This window comes from Physella acuta, unplaced genomic scaffold, assembly GCF_028476545.2.
Source record: "Physella acuta isolate Inbredline_101_S28 unplaced genomic scaffold, ASM2847654v3 ptg001347l, whole genome shotgun sequence".
NCBI lineage: Eukaryota > Metazoa > Mollusca > Gastropoda > Physidae > Physella > Physella acuta.
Genome location: NW_026732862.1, coordinates 31,709 through 55,912, shown reverse-complemented (window position 1 = coordinate 55,912; position 24,204 = coordinate 31,709). Strand labels below are relative to the sequence as shown.

At 37.8% G+C, this 24,204-nt stretch overlaps 1 protein-coding gene across 1 annotated transcript; it reads right to left on the bottom strand.

Annotated features, from left to right (window-relative positions):
* Positions 1-1,918: 1,918 nt before the first annotated feature.
* On the bottom strand, positions 1,919-2,710 carry LOC131926843 (uncharacterized; the record flags this gene model as incomplete). Its single annotated transcript, XM_059282492.1, has 1 exon — positions 1,919-2,710. A coding segment is annotated over one exon (792 nt), but the record flags the coding sequence as incomplete, so codon positions are not given.
* Positions 2,711-24,204: the final 21,494 nt, after the last annotated feature.

Sequence of the window (24,204 nt, the reverse complement as noted above, 5' to 3'; positions counted from 1 at the left end):
CATTTTCCGAATAAAAAAAAAACAACCCAACACCAACCCGGATCTGATAGTCCAACTAACACTAGTCAGCAGGCGAGAGGATCCGTGTCATGTAATGTCACGTGCTCATGCGACAGCTTCCGGGTCAACGTGATTGGATGCTGGGATTAGCCATCCCCCATCCGCCTGATTACCCTTGGCCCCGGGTATTTGGAAAACCCACGTCAAGTAATTCCGTTAATAGTCTAGTCCTTGCCACAGCTAAACCTGGCTCCCACGGGCTTTCATAAGCCCAACACAAAAGACAATTTAAAAAAAAATATACTAGAATGTCATTGTGACATTGTAATCCAGTGATTTAAGTCGGTGATTTTTAAAGAATGCAACAATCAGGACTCTGATAATATATTATGGAATGGCGTGGTTGAATGGTAGAGCATAAGTAAAAAAAGTAAAAGTTCCATTTTCAAACCTGACGATTTATAGGGCAAGCGAAGTAGAGTTCACTTATTTCTGTGACCTCTGCATGTGAAGAGATAGTGTGGTCAGCACTATGCCCAGCAGCCTTTACTTTCCCTAACGTGAGTTAGGTACCCATCAGAGTTGGGTGCAGTGTTTCTTCCAGACTTTTTTCTCCGGGGGGGGGGGGGGCACTTGAAATTTTCGGGGGGGGGGGGGGGCGGACACTGTTAAAAGTATATATTTTCTATATAAATTATATAAATTTCATTTCGTTCGGGGGGGGGGGGGGGCGGTAAAAATTTTGTGGTATACATTTTTACATATATTTGTAATTTATATTTTTACATACATTTTGGTTGTCTAATAACGTATACAAATAGGTGCAGTAGTGTTTACCTGCTTATGTGTCTCGGCATTATAAAATGGCTACGGCAAGCAGAAGCTCTTAACACTTGTGGCCAAAAAGAAAAGTATGCTAAAAATAACTCTGACTCAACAAACAATCCCAATAAAACTTTTACACGAAACAAAAAAAAAACTTTAAATTCCTATTTTTATAACGCTTCATTGGTGAAAAAAAAACAACCCAACTCCATGGAATAAGCTAAAGGTCATTGCCTACGTCATCAGGCCTCACTAACGGAGTTTTTTTTTTTTTTTTTTTAACGCGTAGAAAATAAATAGAGCCTCTAGACGTCCGCGCATCGATCTGACGGGACCCTGAAACGTTTGGATTGGGAGGTGGAGTCGGCGCGACCTTGGCACGCCGCCATCTTGTATAGGCAACTTATTTGACCTCACGTTATTTTTATTCTGGGTCCTGATTGGCTACGGGAGAAAAAAAATGCATTTATTAAGGCAGTGGTGGGCGTTTCTTTTCAACATTTGTTGCAGTTTGAATAATAGTTTCAACATTTGTTGGAGTTACAATTATAGTTTCAACATTGTAAAAAAAAAGTCATGAATTATTTTACCTATTTCTGCGACTAAAAAAATAGGATGGTCAGCACTATGCCTTTACTTGCCTTAACGTGAATCCGTTACCCACCTGAGCTGGGTGGACTCGGTGACGTTCTATGAACACGGGATTCGAACATTCGAGTTAGAAGTCGTACGTTCTTTCATCCAACCATTATTTGTTATCGTAGTACAATAATATTTTCCACGTATGTTGCAGCATGCATATTAGTACAGACGAATTAGTTCTTATGTTAAATAATTTTGAAAGATGATCTTCCGCTAGAGCATATCAATACTACACTAAGACATTTGGGTTTGAAGACTTAACATGTCTGTGGCTGAACTCCTATCTAGAAAAAACAAGGCTGCACGGTGTGGTTGGTTAATAGACCCTTAGGTCTCTAGATCGAATTGGGTTTGAAACCGCGTGAAGCACGTGAGTACCTAAGTGAAAGTAAAGATGGTTGGACAGTTACTCAGACCTCTCATGGGGTAAAGTCTTGGACGTAAGAGAACTCTACTTCCACTGCCACATTGACCACAGGGTCAGAAAGGATAACAAAGCGAGGCTGGTGCTTGGTGCCGTGTAGGGTGCCTGGACAGTCCAAGAATCTGATGTGGGTGTGTTGGGTGCCTGGACAGTCCAAGAATCTGATGTGGATGTGTTGGGTGCCTGGACAGTCCAAGAATCTGATTTGGGTGTGTTGGGTGCCTGGACAGTCCAAGAATCTGATTTGGGTGTGTTGGGTGCCTGGACAGTCCAAGAATCTGATTTGGGTGTGTTGGGTGCCTGGACAGTCCAAGAATCTGATGTGGATGTGTTGGGTGCCTGGACAGTCCAAGAATCTGATGTGGATGTGTTGGGTGCCTGGACAGTCCAAGAATCTGATGTGGATGTGTTGGGTGCCTGGACAGTCCAAGAATCTGATGTGGATGTGTTGGGTGCCTGGACAGTCCAAGAATCTGATGTGGATGTGTTGGGTGCCTGGACAGTCCAAGAATCTGATTTGGGTGTGTTGGGTGCCTGGACAGTCCAAGAATCTGATGTGGATGTGTTGGGTGCCTGGACAGTCCAAGAATCTGATGTGGGTGTGTTGGGTGCCTGGACAGTCCAAGAATCTGATGTGGATGTGTTGGGTGCCTGGACAGTCCAAGAATCTGACGTGGATGTGTTGGGTGCTTGGGCAGTCCAAGAATCTGATGTGGATGTGTTGGGTGCCTGGACAGTCCAAGAATCTGATGTGGATGTGTTGGGTGCCTGGACAGTCCAAGAATCTGATGTGGATGTGTTGGGTGTACATAGCAGATCCTGATAGAAAAGTTGGAATCAGACAGTGGTGACCATGGAAACAGGCAACTTTACATACATGGAGACCACTGAACATACACATAATAAATATCAGATGATCACGTATAGACAACATGACATATACATAATCAAAGCCAGACATACACATAGGCGCAACATAACTTACATATAATTAAAGCTGGGATAAGCCTACGCATATAGACACAACATAACATACACATAATTAAAACTTAGATATGCCTATATATATATATATATATATATATATATATATATATATATATATATATATATATATATATATATATATATATATATATACAACATACACATAATCAAAACTTAAACACACACATAGACGCAACATAACATACACATAATTGAAACTTAGATAGGCCTACACATATAGACACAACATACACATAATCAAAGCTTAGACACACACATAAAAACAACATTATATATACAGAATCAAAGCCTAGACACACATCATACACTAACAAACTATACACCACATAACATAACATAATCAAACCTTAGATACACAATATAAATTCCACAAATAATCTGCACTTACACACACACATAACACCACATAACACATATAATCAAAACCCAGACCCCTATATGCACCACATAGGCCTGTACATAAAAACCAACAAAGGCAGTCTCTCTTCATTGTGACGTTGTGTTCCATGCTAAACTATGTGAAATGTCGCAGTGTTCTAGACATTCGCTCTATATCATTTATTTAAGTCCACGATCAATGGCCCCCAGAAGCACATTGACCTTGAGCGCGAGGGAGGTAACCGCTAGCACGAAAAGGAAGTTAACAAAGAGACAAAGGGATTTAATAACTGCATCTAGTTTCTGGAGAATTTAATGCGTTTTTTTTTCTTTTTGAGTTTAATTTTAATGCAGACAAAACATTTTATTCGACACATATTTATAAAGTTCAAGTGCTTAATGTTATGGGAAAACATCTTTATATATATAACAAAACTAATATAAATAATATAGTATAACAATTTGGATATAACACACACACACACTCTCACACACACATATATATATATATATACATATATACATACACACACACACACACACACACACACACACACACACATACACACATACACACATACACACATACACACATACACACATACACACATACACACATACACACATACACACATACATACATACATACATACATATATATATATATATATATATATATATATATATATATTATTTTTTTTTTATTTTTATTTTTTTATTTTTTTTATTTTTACTTATTTATTTCTTTATTTATAAACAAAAATTTCCCACAAATTATTTAAACGATGCAAAACTAAAATAAACTGACTTAACAAAAGTAGAAAACGAATAGATTTGATAAATACCTTTTTGTGACCAGCTACCAAATAAAAACAATGCCAGTACAAGTTTTTCAAAGAGCCGATTGTGGCCACTGGTCCAGCGGGTCATTTAGCCTGGTGAGTTACAACCTACAAGACAATTCGATCACCAGTAACGGCAGAGCTAATCAATACGATCTGTATACTCACTTTGCACTGGGACTTTTTTTTTTTGGCTTGACATTACCAAGACGACTGGTCAACTAAGTGCAGGGAAGACATCAAGTTTTTTACGTTAGTGCAGGGAAGATATCAATTTTTTTAGACACGGTTAGTTAGTGCAGGGAAGACATCAAGTTTTTTTAGACACGGTTAGTTAGTGCAGGGAAGACATCAAGTTTTTTACGTTAGTGCAGGGAAGATATCAATTTTTTTAGACACGGTTAGTTAGTGCAGGGAAGACATCAAGTTTTTTTAGACACGGTTAGTTAGTGCAGGGAAGACATCAAGTTTTTTACGTTAGTGCAGGGAAGATATCAATTTTTTTAGACACGGTTAGTTAGTGCAGGGAAGACATCAAGTTTTTTACGTTAGTGCAGGGAAGATATCAATTTTTTTAGACACGGTTAGTTAGTGCAGGGAAGACATCAAGTTTTTTAGACACGGTTAGTTAGTGCAGGGAAGACATCAAGTTTTTTACGTTAGTGCAGGGAAGATATCAATTTTTTTAGACACGGTTAGTTAGTGCAGGGAAGACATCAAGTTTTTTAGACACGGTTAGTTAGTGCAGGGAAGACATCAAGTTTTTTAGACACGGTTAGTTAGTGCAGGGAAGATATCAATTTTTTTAGACACGGTTAGTTAGTGCAGGGAAGACATCAAGTTTTTTAGACACGGTTAGTTAGTGCAGGGAAGACATCAAGTTTTTTAGACACGGTTAGTTAGTGCAGGGAAGACATCAAGTTTTTTAAACACGGTTAGTTAGTGCAGGGAAGACATCAAGTTTTTTACGTTAGTGCAGGGAAGATATCAATTTTTATAGACACGGTTAGTTAGTGCAGGGAAGACATCAAGTTTTTTAAACACGGTTAGTTAGTGCAGGGAAGACATCAAGTTTTTTAAACACGGTTAGTTAGTGCAGGGAAGATATCAATTTTTATAGACACGGTTAGTCAGTGCAGGGAAGATATCAAGTTTTTTAGACAGTCAATTAGTGCATGAACTTTTACTTAGATAACAATGTCTGTGGCTTTGTGGTAAATTGGTTAACCAATTTATCAACTATAATTTTATCAAAGAGAGTAACATTTTTGGTGCTATTTTCGGTGCAATCAAAATCCTATTATTGTAACAGTTTTTTTTTATATTGGTTTCATGTCTTGACATAAGTACGTTAAGTCTAGGGCACTAATATATGAGATGATGTTTTTGTTTTCGTGACATCAGACACGATCAGTATAGGGCATATACATGATGTTTTTTTTCTTGCCATAAATGGGCATGTGGTCAGTCTACGGCACATAGAGATACTGTTTTTTTTCTTGTACGGTCTTTCTAAGGTACATACGATATGATGATTTTTTTCTTGACGACAAGCTATGTATGGTTTTTTTTATGCTAACCAGCACACTTTTTTTAACATAAATTATATGACACATTCACCCTACACAGTACGTAGATATGAATTTACACAGTCATCATACAGTCGGTAATGATGACACGCTAGCACACTTGAGTGTGTATAGACACGTCTTGGCTTACATAAATAACCTGATAACCCTGATGGGGGTGGGGGAGTGAGGCTGGGAGAGGGGGGGTGAGGCTGGGGGAGGCGAAGTCTTTCGTAACCCATGGAAACATTTCACAAAAGCTGGTACAGGTGGGCGTGGCTGTGTCTACTGGAAGGACAGGCCGTGTCAAGCTGACCTATGCTGATGTAACAGGTCTAACTTTAAAAAGGGGTGGGGGTGTGACAGGGGGTATGGGGTGACAGGGGGTGGGGGAACTACAAGGAAAACCTTACGTCATCGACGGCGTGGAAAATTCGGCCGGTTAGTTGGAGCTATGGACCAGACGATTGTTGAACCAGACTAGACATGACGTGGGGGAGAGGTGAAATAAGGTCAAACGGCAGTCTATTTATAGATATGACGTGCAGTTTTAAGCTTATATATATATATATATATATATATATATATATATATATATATATATATATATATATATATATATAGATATATATATATAGATATATATAATGTATCATACTTATAATGAGTGAGTACCCAATACTATCAGCATTTCAACGCCCCCACCCTTTTTGAACACACCTGAATAAAATTATAATATATAAACGAATTCCGGGGACTATTTTACTGTTACTTGAATTATTTCAGTTCGCCAAAACAGATGAACTATTGAACGAGCTATAGAAAGAACTCACAGTGGACAAAGAGCACTGCTGCTATTATGCACGTGCTGAAGGATTCGACCCTACGGCTGAGGTAAATTAATTCGCACGTGCTTGATTAAAATTCACCAGATCCTCAGATTAACTCACATTCATAATCACAGACACATTCTTTTAGTTTGGTAGTACAATGCCCGTTCACTACTGACAGACTGATGGGCCATACGAACATGAATAGTGACATATCTTTTGATTATCGAACTTTACAACTCTTACTGAGAGCCACAGCATACATTAGTTTTGGTTTTCGCTAGATCTGATAAGCATAAGGGTGAAGTAATTGTGCCTGGGCATTTAAATTTAACTGCCCACATTCTGCCTCTATATGAAGTAGATTACAGAAGGCTGGCGACATAAACTTCGATGTAATCAATAACCACTCTTTTACCACTTTGTACCTGTTTATTCGCTCTATCTTAATTTACCACTCTCTCTGGTGGCTTTGGTGGACTGTGGGACTAGCACATCAACAGATTAGCCTGGGCAATTAAGATTCCAAGAATTAATTAATTACATTAAGATTCGTGGAATTAGTTAATAACATTATCAGTCTTCGAAACCTTAATTACAAATAAGGTTTAACATAATTATGTAATAATATTAAGATATATATTATCTTAATTATATTACAATTCGTAGAATTAATTGATAACATTAAGATACGGATAATTAACTAATATCATTAAGATATATATTGATAATATCCGAAGACAAAACTTTATAATCTCAAATTAATGGACAATAATCGAGTTAATGAAAATAACACAATTGACATAAATTAATTTACTAGCTTAAAGTACTAAAATTAATGGGTTAAAATTAATAAACTAAAAGAAATAAATAATGGACTAAAATTAATAGACTAAGTTTTTAAAAAAAAGACGAAAACAGTGCATTTAATTGTATGAACTTACTGACAAAATAGCACTGTCTGAAAGCGATAAAAGAAATAAGAACAGTTTGGTCTGAATCAGGTTGTCTCCCCTCAATATTTACAGTTGAATGCTCACAACCAGCAGTTTAAAAGGCAATTTATTCACCCACTGACCGATATGTTTGACACCTTTCTAGTGTATGTTTTCAAGTGACCGATATATATATATATATATATATATATATATATATATATATATATATATATATATATATATATATATATATATATATATATATATATATATATATATATATATATATATATATATAATCCATTAAAAATGCAAATTATAAAACCGAAAATCCAAATTTAAAATTATGGCTTATAAACCTTACACGTGTAAAAAGTAAGAAGGAAAGGCAGACGATACGTAATCGATTCTAAAGATTCTCTTTGTTTCGTAAAAGCTAGAAATTTTTTAAAATAATGAAAGACGCTATTGAATTTTTTTTTCCAAATCTAATTTGATAATAGGAAGTAAAAGATTGCTAATATAACAAAATGTATTTAAAAAAAAAAAAAAGATTCTTTGAAAATGATTTCAGCAGAAATGATAGAGATGACGTCATAGAGCCAGGGGAGGTAATACCAGTGCAGGTCGGCTTGTCTGCGAGTTTGATGCCGCGTCTTGATTCCAGGTCGATTTCCGCGCTAGTGTCTTCTAGGGCGGATGTTAAGAAAACGGCATTATGGGTAGCGCCGGTATCAATAGCACCTACGCAAGCACGACCAGGAAGGTTGGCTATGGTGGTTCTAGTTAGTTAATCACATTTAATTTAGAGTTTATAAACATATTCGAAATTTCAACCTAACGCCCACATTCTCATAACTTTAAAACTAATTATGACTATGTGCCTAATTATTAAATTATTAGCTCCATAGCAACGGCCGTGCGAGCTGTGTCAACGTGTTGCCAGATAAAAATTTCGCCGCATTGTTCGCTCGGTCCCAGGTTCCTGGTGACCCGGTGACCTCAAGGTCAATGAGAGCTGACAGCTCAATAACTGCGTGACGTCACTGCCGTGTCTGGTAAGTGGGTCGGAGGTAGGAGGCGCTTGGGTGTCAGTGGCTGGTCGATACTTCGATAACGCCCATGTGCATACACGGACGTCAGAGAAAGCTAAGTACGGGTCCTCGTTCTGTGTGCTTGGATGGGACCCATGAAGTAGATGGGTTCACACGATGGGACCCAGGCATTTTAATGGGACCCAATTAGTTCCATGAGACCCAATCAGTTCGATGGGAACCAATCAGTTCCATGAGACCCAATCAGTTCGATGGGACCCAATCAGTTCCATGAGACCCAATCAGTTCGATGGGACCCAGGACGTTCGGTGGGACCCAAGCAGTTCGGTTGTACCTAATCAATTCGATGAGATTACACATGTAATCAGTGGCATCATGCCAATTACTATTTAACTCAATTACAGTTTGATTGTACCCCAGTATCAATTCAATGGGGTCAGAATAATTGGTTTTTAATATGACCCAAGCGCTGTATCTGATCCTTCCCTCCATTATTTGGGGTCCCTATAGCTAAGCAAAGAACGTTATATATTTTACTGTACACTTCAGCATCTTAGACGACAGTGTACTTTATATACAAATCCGGAGCCAAAAACCTATACATCTTTATCCCTGAACATTTTGATCGACCCCACACTTACCCCTAGACCCCTAAAACCCCAAACATTTGCTTTCCAAACATGTCTTGATGACCCCGTATATTTAATCTCTGCACGTAATTAATGACCCCCGCAAGGTGTATCCCATTAACTCAGCGCACACGTTCATCTAATTAGTTTCAATTGACCGATTTAATGATGTCCAGAATATCAAACACAATTTTTTTTTCTCATTTTTTTAATTAAAAAAAACTTAGTTGTATAAATTTGAGTGTGCTTTTATTATTAAAAAACAATTTATAAAATAAGACACTTGGTTTTGAAAGAGTTGTATTTCAAAAAAACATTTGAATTACAATATCATGAATTTTGTAGGACGGAGTGGTCAAAAAGTAGAGCGTTGGAGTGGTAGACAGAAAGTCTCGAGTTCGGATCTTGGTTCGGACTTGTGATTACAGGACATCCCTGAGTCCACCAAGCTCTGACGGACACATGACATGTTGTGGAAAGTACAGCTGGGCATAGTACTGACCATACCATCCCTTCATACGCCGAGGTCAAGAAACATGAACTCTATCCGCCCAATGTATCGCTACGTCTAAGGAAGAACTTCTGAAGTATTTAAAATTATGGATGCTGATGTGTCCTGGAACACAACAGTGCATCTCAACATGGCTGACGTACGATAGAATCGCATGCCTTTGTTCTGATATCGGTTAATTAATTGAACTTTTTATTCCGACCTTCCTGTTCATCCTATGTCCGGCAAAGACCGGCTTCCGGCCCCCACGCAGCCGGTTCTTGTGACACAAGGCCGGCCGTCAAATCGATGAGTGGTCCCGACGTGTAAACTACTTATCGGACGTTGACGCTATATCGGGACACGTCCTGTTGGAATTGGGTCAATTATCGATTTCCTAGGTAGCACACGGGCGCGCCATGACGTGTTTCGTAACAATGGGGGAAAAGTATGTTGAAATATTTTTAAAAAACCTTCGCAACAGATGTAATATCGCGTGGACGTAAAGGTGAAAGGTCATTCTATTTTCTGTTTGGGAAAGGCAAAGAGGAAAATCTCAGCTTCAGGTTATTAACCTACATTTCGGCTGCATTAAAAATTTAATTAAAAAAAAATCAATTATACATCGATTTGATAAATGTATGTCGGCCATTGAACTTTGTAGAGATAATTCTCAATTGTTTGATGAGATACTGTCAGTGAGTAGGGGAAAAAATAAGTTCCGGTTGAATTCGTTGCTAGGGAATACAGAAAACGAAAGTAGACCCGGGAAGCCAAGTTATTAGCCAGATAAAATAAGCCTTATTTCTGGACAAAAAAAATGCTTCATATGTCTTTATTTTTAAAATAAAATAAAAAAAAAATAATTTTTTTTTAAAATGAACAGAAAGTACCCGATTTTACAAGCGATGTCGGACATTAGAATTTTTTGTCTGAATTCTTGGTAGGTCATCGCGACATGCCCGGTTGGAGTGTTGGGTTAAAACGACCTAAATCGATGCAGGTATTAATCGATATTTCAAAGCTATAATTTTTGTAACGCCTTAACGTGGGCGTTAGTTTAGGTTGGTTTTGATTGGCTTATTCTGAGCTCTTTGTTTTTTTTTAATGTGTCTGTTACTTTCACGTGTAATTTTAATTAATTTTTTTGTCTGTTTGTGTGTGTGTGTGTGTGTTACCTCAACATGTGCAATCTTTTACATAGCAGGTTATGTATGTATTATATCAGGTGAATCTTACATTGAAATGTGTGTATTTAGAAATGGAATTAGTATAGGGAAGATTATTTATAAAATATGGTAAGCTTGGAGTAGAAATTCTGTAGAAGGAATGACGTTAATTAATGCTCAGATTTTTTATTTGTGGGGTTAAATTAATTATAACTTCGCGTTGTTAAAAAAAAATCTCCATTATACTTTATGTATTATTCTCTTGAAACCATAAAAAGGGGAAATAATTTAACCTGGATTTTCCAACAACTTAATTTGCCTACAAAAACAAATTCTATTGGACGCCGGTAGTGTCGTGTGACTGGAAATTCGACCAATCATTAGTTATTATTAAAACGTGGCCAGACGACGTTATTTTAAAAGTTTACCTTACATTTTAAGACATCCAAAATTGCTGAAGATGTCATATTCTTGTTTTCAAAACGAGAGCTGCTATTTTTAACTTGACCCATTTGGGTCAGTAGGTGAGTGAATACTTGAACGGAATTGACCACAAGAAACCAGACGGCGTTTGATTGGTTCCTGTCGACTAATTAAATTAACCTAATTATTGTTTGATTACTTCAAGGATTCTGGGGTCAAACAAAGTTTGTTTTTTTGAATTGCATTTCTTTCTTTTAGTGCAGATTTAAAAAAAAAAAAAACCTTCAGATGACAAGTGTTTTGGGAGGTAGAGAGTTAAACAGACACGTTTTGTTGAAAGTAACTGATTTTCTTTTAAAGTAGAAAATCAAAAGGCAAGTTTTGTTGGAGCTTTTACTATGTAAATTTATAATCAATATATATATAGGTACGTAGAAAGTGTAAGAAAATGTGTATTCTTTGTCAGTGGCGTAGTGAGGTCGGGTGTCACCCGGTGCTGCACTTAATGGTGTCACCCCCACTAAATGGTGTCACCCGGTGCGGCCCGCACCCCCCCCCTCGTTACGCCTCTGTTCTTTGTAGATTTAATTAATTAATTAAATTGGTGACTAGAGCTGAAGAGTTTAAATTACCAACCCACACGCACTGAAAATCTTCATGTCACTTAGAGAATATGTGCACAGAGGCACTGGACTGGACAGGATTCTAACTCCGGCTTGTACGGACCCAGTGCAGCACTGCTAAACATCTGGTTGAAAGGTAAATTATTCCAGAGTCGAGACGTCTGAATGGTGAGTTCGATTTCGATAATCGTAAGCTTAAAAGGCAGCCTCGTGACCTCGTGGTAATAGAACACGTGACATCCCAAATTTGGACAACATGACCTCGTAGTCTTTGGATCACGTCACACACACACACACGCACACATATATACATATATATATATATATACATATATATATACATATATATATATATATACATACATACCTATATATACATATATATATAGATATACATACATACCTATATATACATACATACCTATATATACATATATATATATATATATATATATATATATATATATATATATATATAGATATATATATATATATATAGATATATATATCTTATACCAAGTGGCTTGATATTTTGGACCTCGTGACCTCACACCACATCCACGTTCCTATCCCCCACACTGAAGTTAAAACACATCTTTGAACAATTCCAGACTAATTTCGTGTACTTCTGGCACTTAATTCGACCAACAGATCAGCCGTCAGGTCAGGCTAACCCCCCCGCCGTCTGCCGACCTGTCGAGCGGTTGTTCCATCCGTCATTCCACTCGTTCGATACAGAGTTAAAGCCCTTTGGCGTGCCAGGAAATCGGTTAAACTCCCGGCAAACCTTGACCTCTCGCTATTTTAAAATATGTTTTTTGTGGAGACCAACACGAGTCGATAATGATGTACTCACCGCTGCGCTAGCAGACGTCACGTGCGGTTGGTCGTCCGGAATAAACTTCAAGGAGATACGGGCGGCCTGGCGGGTTGTCCTCAACTAATTCACATACATACATACATACATATATATTTTGTTGCGACACGACCCCTTTCATGTAACGCTTATAAATATTTAAAACGCGAGGTTCGTTAAGTCGAGTGTAACTGAAACAATGGACGCAGATGTCACATGAAATTACGACATCTACTGATAAAAGTTTCAGCAACGTTTACAAGCTATTTGAAAATAACAGTAACAGATGTGGCCCTTTGTGAAATTACGACATCCGTGGGTCAAGCCAAGGTTTTCATGTTATTTACATAATTAAGTATTAGGCAGTAAAAGAAAAACTGCAATAAAATGTCTGGGGTCAACATAATCAAAAATTAAGAACGAAGAAGAAGAAGACAATAGAAAATATTGTCATAGGAGTACAAATATACTTTATCACAAAAGATTTGATCCAGTACACATATCCCTATCATGCATCATCAGATCAAACAGAATGTTTTTAGAATACCAAAATTACTGAGATTATTATTTTTTTCTGTCCTACTTACACTCATTTAGTTAGAACCAGAGGCGTCACGAGCTGGTGGTGTGGTCCGCACCTGGTGACATAATTTATGGGATGACACCAAATTAAAAAATGTGATATATGTCAAATAATGTTTTATCGAGTTAAAAATAATAAAATAGTAAATTGGGAGGGGGTTGGCGACGACGAAGACACCAAAGCTTAATAATTGTCGGAAAAATGGTAGGGTGACACCCTCAGTTACCCCACCGGGTGATACCCGACCTTGTGACGCCACTGGATAGAATAGAAGTACTTAGAATACGGAGATGTATGTTTCAATCTTAGCTCATAGATTGGTATAAAAAAATAATTACTTGGCTACAGTTGAAAAAAAAATGCTACGAGGGTATTAAGTACACACAATTATGTTGGTATAGAAGATCCTGATTATCGATCTCTAGATCGATCCACTTCCTCCTCCCTTAAAACCAATAAATCAGAAGCCATCTTTATGTGCATAGACACTCTGCTATAAAGATCAGAAAGTACGTGCCTCCCTTAGTAATGCTATATGCTGCCATGACACCGCAATAAAGTATATAATCTACTTGTGAATGCAGTATGTGGTTCTATATACAACTATGCTATGATATAACTGCTAAGTTTTTTTTAGCCAAAGCATGGGTGGTGAAAGTTCGATAGTGACGTAAAGGAGGGAATGATTGATTTTTGTACGGCCATTGTTTTTGCGTCATATAACCTTCGAGTGTGTTTAAAAATAGACGAAGCTCGGGAAGAACGCACGGAAAAGGGAGTAAATAACGATGTTTTACACACCAAATTATTGCATTTTAGTCGCTGTTCTTATAGGGAGGTAATCAATGTAGGCCACACTAGTCTCTGTGCTAAAAATAGTGATTACATACGGATTTGTCTCCCATGTTAAAAAAAAACTCACTAAAGTAAACAGACGTCACGGACAGAGTGAGACGATCTTTGAATTCTTGTAGTCTGGGTCGTTGCCGTTTTAGTTCAGCAAACATGAGCTTTTGTATTGCCGTCGGGAGGGGTTATTTTTTTTTTTTTACACGTGCGTACCTAGATCTAGTTATAGATAGCGATTCGCGAGGTGTGCTACTTTTGGATATAGAATTTTCCATTTCAAATTCTTTAAAATTCGCACCATCGATCTGTGCCGATGTTTCTCGTGATGTTTGGTCGTCTGCTGTTGTCTCTACTGTGGTTTGGTAGTCTGCAGTTGTCTCTACTGGCGTTTGATCGCCTGCAGTTGTCTCTACTGTCGTTTGGTCGTTAAGACTAACCTCCCCTGTCATTTGGTCACATTAAGATTAACCTTCTCTGTCGTTTGGTCATTAACCTGTCCTTTGTTGCCACACATCAGCGGTTTCCTAACAGCGATGCGGACACTAGTGTTAGGCGAGATGTGAACACGTTAATAATCAGAGATGTTAATAATTATATTATTCAGTAATAAATTATATATTGTGTTACATCATATATTAATAAATACAGACACTTTGTAATAGTGAAAAATGTTGAAATATTTTTTACATTGATAAATTACTTCCCATTTTAAGAAAATCAAAATAAACAAGGGATACAACTTATAACTATTTTCAGAAAATGCAAAGAGTATATAATAGTACAAAATATAACAATAAATTATTATTTATTTTTTACAGAACAACAAATAATTTTTTGAAACATACATGACCTCTTATTTATATTATATATATATATCTCTTTTTATTTTTTAAATTCTAGTTTAACATAGACAACTTTCAATGTGATAACAGTATGAAATGTATAAAAAGTAGAGAAGATCAATAGAGTAGCTATTGAGTTTACGTCACTTACAAGATTATTCGTGAAGGGTTCCAAATTAAAAAAAAAAAAAAAAAAAAAAAAAAAAAAGAAGGGTTCCAAATTTAATTTAAAAAAAAGAAAAAAGTTTATATTTTGAAAAAAATTGTGGTAAACGCGATACCTATGTGAAGCTGATTAAAACTACCTTTTGGTAGCCAAGTATTATGAAGGAACGGTCAACGGTAGCTGCCCTTCTCTATGTGGTAGCGTCCCTTCTTTATGTGGTCTACGGAAGCTTCTCTTTGTTTTGTGGTCTACGGTTACTACCCTTGATTATGTAGTCTATGGTAGCTTCCCTTGGTTATGTTGACTGTTTTCCCTTGCTTGGCCACTGTGTATACCCATCACCAATTTGAAATATTTTTCTCAAAATCTTGACATTATTCTTTGCCATTGACGTGTTACACGGCGGTCAAATCTTCGTCTCAGTATGCTTTTTTTTCGAGTTGGCCTCCAGATTGTTTAATTTTTTTTAAAGCTGTTTTTTTGTCAATCTAGACCAAGTAACAGTACTACATATGTCAAATATGTGTACATCTATGTCATGAAGTATGTGACATCTGTGTCAAATATGTACACATCTATGTCAAATATGTGCTCATTATGATTATCTACGTCAAAAACCTAAGGCCAACAAACACCAGCTGTTGACCTTAATACTTAACCCCTACACACACGTCTCTACACGCACGTCTCTACACACACGTCTCTACACACACGTCTCTACACACACGTCTCTACACACACGTCTCTACACGCACGTCTCTACACACACGTCTCTACACGCACGTCTCTACACGCACGTCTCTACACACACGTCTCTACACACACGTCTCTACACACACGTCTCTACACACATGTCTCTACACACACGCCTCTACACACACGTCTCTACACACACGTCTCTACACACACGTCTCTACACACACGTCTCTACACACGTCTCTACACACACGTCTCTACACTCTACACACACGTCTCAACACAGACGTCTCTACACACGTCTCTACACACACGTCTCTACACACACACGTCTCTACACACACGTCTCTACACACACGTCTCTACACACACGTCTCTACACGCACGTCTCTACACACACGTCTCTACACACACGTCTCTACACACACGTCTCTACACACACGTCTCTACACACACGTCTCTACACACACGTCTCTACACACATGTCTCTACACACACGTCTCTACACACACGTCTCTACACACACGTCTCTACACACACGTCTCTACACACACGTCTCTACACACACGTCTCTACACGCACGTCTCTACACACACGTCTCTACACACACATCTCTACACACACGTCTCTACACACGTCTCTACACACACACACGTCTCTACACACACGTCTCATCACACACGTCTCTACACACACGTCTCTACACACACGTCTCTACACACACGTCTCTACACACACGTCTCTACACACACGTCTTTACACACACACGTCTCTACACACACGTCTCTACACACACGTCTCTACACACACACGTCTCTACACACACGTCTCTACACACACGTCTCTACACACACGTCTCTACACACACGTCTCTACACACACGTCTTTACACACACACGTCTCTACACACACGTCTCTACACACACGTCTCTACACACACGTCTCTACACACATGTCTCTACACACACGTCTCTACACACACGTCTCTACACACACGTCTCTACACACACGTCTCTACACACACGTCTCTACACACACGTCTCTACACGCACGTCTCTACACACACGTCTCTACACACACGTCTCTACACACACGTCTCTACACACGTCTCTACACACACACACGTCTCTACACACACGTCTCTACACACACGTCTCTACACACACGTCTCTACACACACGTCTCTACACACACGTCTCTACACACACGTCTCTACACACACGTCTCTACACACACGTCTTTACACACACACGTCTCTACACACACGTCTCTACACACACGTCTCTACACACACGTCTCTACACACACGTCTCTACACACACGTCTCTACACACACGTCTCTACACACACGTCTCTACACACACGTCTCTACACACACGTCTCTACACACACGTCTCTACACACACGTCTCTACACACATGTCTCTACACACACGTCTCTACACACATGTCTCTACACACACGTCTCTACACACACGTCTCTACACACACGTCTCTACACACACGTCTCTACACACACGTCTCTACACACACGTCTCTACACACACGTCTTTACACACACGTCTCTACACACACGTCTTTACACACACACGTCTCTACACACACGTCTCTACACACACGTCTCTACACACACGTCTCTACACACACGTCTCTACACACACGTCTCTACACACACGTCTCTACACACACGTCTCTACACACACGTCTCTACACACACGTCTCTACACACATGTCTCTACACACACGTCTCAGCCCTTTACACATCGCGGAGACGTTAAGGATTGAGAGACTCTTATTACTTAAATATACATATTTATATAATAATACCTGATACTTAAATATAAATATTTACAAATTTAAACGAAAGTAATTTAAAAAAAACACGTCTCGATTGACATTTTTATTGTTACTACGTTTTCTGAAATTTGCTGCTTTCAAAGGACCCCAATCCATTTTTTTCTGATTCACACTTAAGCTAAACGATTATAGCCTAAATCTATATAAAAAAAAACCTTCTCAGTTCTTCTCTTATTTTAGCGCGAAGAAATAAAAAATCTGGCCATCGCTTTCACGTCCACTATCTGGCCATCGGCTTGCCGATTTGGCCACATTAACTGGCTTTAGCTGCAGCAATAATATCTTTTATCTCCCATCTCCATCTGGTCCACTGACTCGCTTAGTGGCCAGCTTTTTTTTTACCTTACCAACACGGCTGTCGCCACCATAAAAGAAAAATCTTGATCTGGCTTTTTGTTACAGGAATAATGTCTTTCTTCACTTTTAACTCCAACGACAGACTCTCGAGTAATATTCTATTCATCTTCTCCGTCCGCAATCTATTTCTATGAAATAAGGGTAGTTTTTTAAATAGTATAAATAAATAAATAAATAAATAAATATATATATATATATATATATATATATATATATATATATATATATATATATATATATATATATATATATGGTTTAATTACAATTTGTTTTTCAAAGCGAAACACAAGCGCATAAGAAAGTTCTACACACTACAGTTTCTAATATTACAGTTAAATTTCACGACACACCGGGGATTCTTGATCTACGAAGGTCAATGAACCTTTTGTTTGCCGTCTGCAATCAACGTCAAATACTCCGTGAGATTGCTAATTGCTTAAAGTCTTCTCCCTGGGTTCGGTGGATCACATCAGACGAACAAACCAATTGATCTACGATCCATTGATTTGATTAAATAATATTTTCCTTTTTCTTTTAACTCAACCAGCCTTTTAAAACGTCAACTCTTTAATAAATATTCTCAAAACTCAAAGCTGCTGGACTGGTCAATAATCTATGTAACCAGCTGTCACCAACATAATTATATTGGGCAACAAGACCCAGAAGAACACTTTCCTGATTACTAATGACGATAGAATTGTAAGCATAAGGTGCCGCTCCATCAAACACCATCCGCACTTACCTGTACAATGTATGAGTGTCTTCACAACACCGATTGTTTATAAGGCTATATTCTGTACTTTATATTGAACTAAGTTTAACTTTCATTATGTAAAAGGGGAGTGGGGGAATTCATTGTAGGATGGCGTGGGAGGTAGAGCGCACGATTGGCAAACAGTGAACTTCCAGTTCAATTCTCCGTTTAACGTCCTCGAATCAAGGCTCGCAGATCTAATGATAATCAGACTCGAATCAGGGAAAATAATTAGTGAATTGACCACCTGACCTACGTTTCATTTCTTGTACCGATCTCAAAGAAACAAAAATCTTATTTACCCATTTAAATTAAATCTTTACAATATTAAAACCCAACATCGACGAAAAAGTCAAGGTTGTTCTTTATTTATGTTGGTTAACGATTCAATCTTTTTATTATGATACGGCTTACACTTGGCACTCTAGTAAAGTCAGTTTTATGACTTTATCGGCGGCAGATTTGTAAAGTCAGTTTTATGACTTTATAGGCGGCAGATTTGTAAAGTCAGATTTATGACTTTATCGGCGGCAGATTTGTAAAGTCAGTTTTATGACTTTATAGGCGGCAGATTTGTAAAGTCAGATTTATGACTTTATCGGCGGCAGATTTGTAAAGTCAGTTTTATGACTTTATAGGCGGCAGATTTGTTAAGTCAGTTTTATGACTTTATAGGCGGCAGATTTGTAAAGTCAGATTTATGACCGTTATAGATGGTACTCACGAGGGGTCAGTTTTACGAGGAGCGCGCATAAAAGGGGGCCGGGGTGTGAGTAGTGCTGGACCAACACGCGCGGGGGGCCCGGGGAATTAATCGGTAGATCAAATGAGATGTGAGCAGCGGCTTCAGGTGTACCCAGTTCAACCTTAACCCATCCACCTTCACCAGGGGGGAACCCGCGAGAGAAAACCCCACAACGTGGGGAAAAAAAAACGAGAGGGGGGTGGGTGAATGGATGAAAGGGGGTGGGGGGGGGGGGGAGAAAAGGCGAGGGGGGGGTGCAGAAGAATTCCGGCCTGCAGTGACCGCTGATCTTTTGACCCTGTGTCCGGGTCATGTCAGCACGCGACAGAGCGTGCGTTGACCTCTCCTGGATGCTCCTAATTAGTAGCTGGTCCAGCGGGGGGGGGGGGGGGGGGGGGGGGGGGGCGATGTGGACAACGGAGGGAGGGGGACGGTGGGGAGGGGGTGCAAACAGAGATGGTCAGTCAAGGCTAAATGTATTTTTTTTTTTTTACGTTGTGCAGTATTGAAGTGTATTTCAAACATGTACGATCTATAACAACTAACGCTTTAATAAATACGTGTACAACATGGTTACTATCATTATTTATAAGGACTGTTTTCTTTCTATATAAAATGCATTTTGTAGTTTCCTCATATAAAAAGCAAACAAATTTATTACAGACGATAAACACATAAAGGTTGTCAGAAGTCTATGATGTGTGTAGGTCAAAGGTCTTTGTGGTTTCACATTTTGATTTGTGTGATCTCACCGTATACAAACAGAATAAAGTATGGTACTTCACTTGATTCTACTGTTTTGGACTTTTAAAAGCTTTTATTAAAATCCTTTTGACAAATCTAGATTTATGTGCTATTGTGTGGGCAGGTTTGCAGTTATTTAAAGATATTCTCTCGCTTATTTATACCTACAGATTAGCACAAATTATATTACAGGTTCAGATATTTTAATATGAAGCTTAGCCTCCACCTAATCCTAGCCTCAAATTCGATTTCTAATCTGAATGTAAAAACTCTAATAAGCTTAGCATATCCTTAATCCGAGGTGTTAATTTATTCTCAGCGTTACCTGCAAGTCGCGTATATGGGTACGGCTAATCTACATGACCCCACGTGACTCTGTTTTCTGCTAGACTTACAAAGGGGGATACAATACGCAGCGATATTAACAGCTAATAATTTATTCCGAGCAAACTGCGGGTCAAGTGCCCTGACGGCAGGTGGGACGCATCCCCCCTCCCCCTGTCACCAAGCTTTTGACAAGCATCTTTGTTTGATCTTTGTTTGCCCGGGGGGGGGGGAGGTGCAGGGACGGTGCCGCGATGCAACACGGACGACATGCAGGTGTGCACGACCGGTCAACGCCCGGCGAGACCACGTGGTCGAATATTTAAATATTTATACGCATCCTGACCCTTCCTTGTGGTCTTCATTCTGCCCCCAGTCCCCCTCTCACACCCCCTCCCAGTCCTTAGTCACCCCCCCCCCCCCCCCTTGTCCTAAATTGGATCTTCCTCTCATATTTCAACATTATCGACACTCCCCCCCCCCCCCCCAACCGCTACCCTCAACCCCATCTGTCAGCAGACGTGGTTTCCCCGCCCCTCCCTCGCTTCTGCACACCCCCTCCCCCACACACCCACCTCCGACGCCCACAACTCCGCACCTAAATTATGCACATCTGCAAGATTCAGTAACCTGACACAGCTTAATTAGGCCAGTAGCTTTCATCACTGTAAACACGCGTATTCTTTACATACAAGTCAAACTCAAACCAACCCACTCAATCTAACACACACGAACCAGTCTACACAAACCAGCCCACACAACCAACCCACACAAACCAGCCCACACAAACCAGCACACATAATCCAACTCACACGAACTAACCCACACAAACCAGTCCACACAAACCAACCCACACAATCCAACCCACACAATTCAGCCCACACAATTCAAACCACACAAACCAACCTACACAAACCAACCCACACGAACTAACCCTCACAATTCAAAACCACACACTAACCAACCCAAACTTCCAACGAAACAAAAATCATCCAACACAATCTAACTCATAAAAATCCAACCCACACAAACTAACCCTCACATTAAAACCTACAAAATCCAACCCAACACAACCCAAACCACACAAACTAACCCAACAATCAAAAGAAACAAAAACAATCCAACACACACAATCCAACTCATTAAAAAAAACAACACACAATCCAACTCATTAAAAAAAAACACACACAATCCAACTCATTAAAAACAACACACAATCCAACTCATTAAAAACAACACACTATCCAACTCATTAAAAAAAAACCACACTACCAACTCATTAAAAAAAACAACACACAATCCAACTCATTAAAAAAACAACACACTATCCAACTCATTAAAAAAAAAATCACACTATCCAACTCATTAAAAAAAAAAAAAACACACTATCCAACTCATTAAAAAAAAAACAACACACAATCCAACTCATTAAAAAAAACAACACACTATCCAACTCATTAAAAAAAAACAACACACTATCCAACTCATTAAAAAAAAACAACAACACACTATCCAACTCATTAAAAAAAAAACAACACACAATCCAACTCATAAAAAAAAAACAACACACTATCCAACTCATTAAAAAAAAAACAACACACAATCCAACTCATTAAAAAAAAACAACACACAATCCAACTCATTAAAAAAAAAAACAACACACAATCCAACTCATTAAAAAAAACAACACACTATCCAACTCATTAAAAAAACAACACACTATCCAACTCATTAAAAAAACAACACACAATCCAACTCATTAAAAAAAACAACACACAATCCAACTCATTAAAAAAAACAACACACAATCCAACTCATTAAAAAAAAACAACACACTATCCAACTCATTAAAAAAAACAACACACAATCCAACTCATTAAAAAAAAAACCACACTATCCAACTCATTAAAAAAAAACAACACACAATCCAACTCATTAAAAAAACAACACACTATCCAACTCATTAAAAAAAAAAACCACACTATCCAACTCATTAAAAAAACAACAACACACTATCCAACTCATTAAAAAAAAACAACACACAATCCAACTCATTAAAAAAAAACAACACACTATCCAACTCATTAAAAAAAAAACAACACACAATCCAACTCATTAAAAAAAAAAAACACACTATCCAACTCATTAAAAAAAAACAACACACTATCCAACTCATTAAAAAAAAAACAACACACAATCCAACTCATTAAAAAAAACAACACACTATCCAACTCATTAAAAAAAAAACAACACACAATCCAACTCATTAAAAAAAAACAACACACAATCCAACTCATTAAAAAAAACAACAACACACAATCCAACTCATTAAAAAAAACAACACACTATCCAACTCATTAAAAAACAACACACTATCCAACTCATTAAAAAAACAACACACTATCCAACTCATTAAAAAAACAACACACAATCCAACTCATTAAAAAAAACATCACACAATCCAACTCATTAAAAAAAACAACACACAATCCAACTCATTAAAAAAAACAACACACAATCCAACTCATTAAAAAAAACAACACACAATCCAACTCATTAAAAAAAACATCACACTATCCAACTCATTAAAAAAAAAACAACACACAATCCAACTCATTAAAAAAAAACAACACACTATCCAACTCATTAAAAAAAAACAACACACTATCCAACTCATTAAAAAAAAACAACACACTATCCAACTCATTAAAAAAAAAACAACACACTATCCAACTCATTAAAAAAAAAAACAACACACTATCCAACTCATTAAAAAAAACAACACACTATCCAACTCATTAAAAAAAAACAACACACTATCTAACTCATTAAAAAAAAAAACAACATACTATCCAACTCATTAAAAAAAAACAACACACTATCCAACTCATTAAAAAAAAACAACACACTATCCAACTCATTAAAAAAAAACAACACACTATCCAACTCATTAAAAAAAAACAACACACTATCCAACTCATTAAAAAAAAAACAACACACTATCCAACTCATTAAAAAAAAAACACACTATCCAACTCATTAAAAAAAAAACAACACACTATCCAACTCATTAAAAAAAAAACACGCTATCCAACTCATTAAAAAAAAAACACACTATCCAACTCATTAAAAAAAAAAAAACACACTATCCAACTCATTAAAAAACATACAATCTCGCTCACGCAATCATCAACATACCTTTCACAGTTTTACAATTATACGTGACTGCCTTAACCCCACACCAAACACACACATTTAAGTCTAGACTAGAGGGAGTCATCACATTATACATACCATGACCTTGACATTGTGCATATCATTTGTAGTTAGGGTTAAAATGCCAGGAGACGCACATTTTTAATTAAATTATCCAACAGACATTTTAATTAAAAATAGTAAATCTTTTGTTAGAAAAATCTGTTTAAAACGCTGACGTAAAAGTTAAACATATTTCTGAATTACTGGCAAGGTACTTGTATTTGGTGGTCATTTCTCTAAATTAGGGGGAGAGAGGGGGGGGGGGGGGGGGGCTTATATATGTGGTTGTAGTTTCTCTAAATTATGGATGAGGGTGTGTGTAGTGAACAT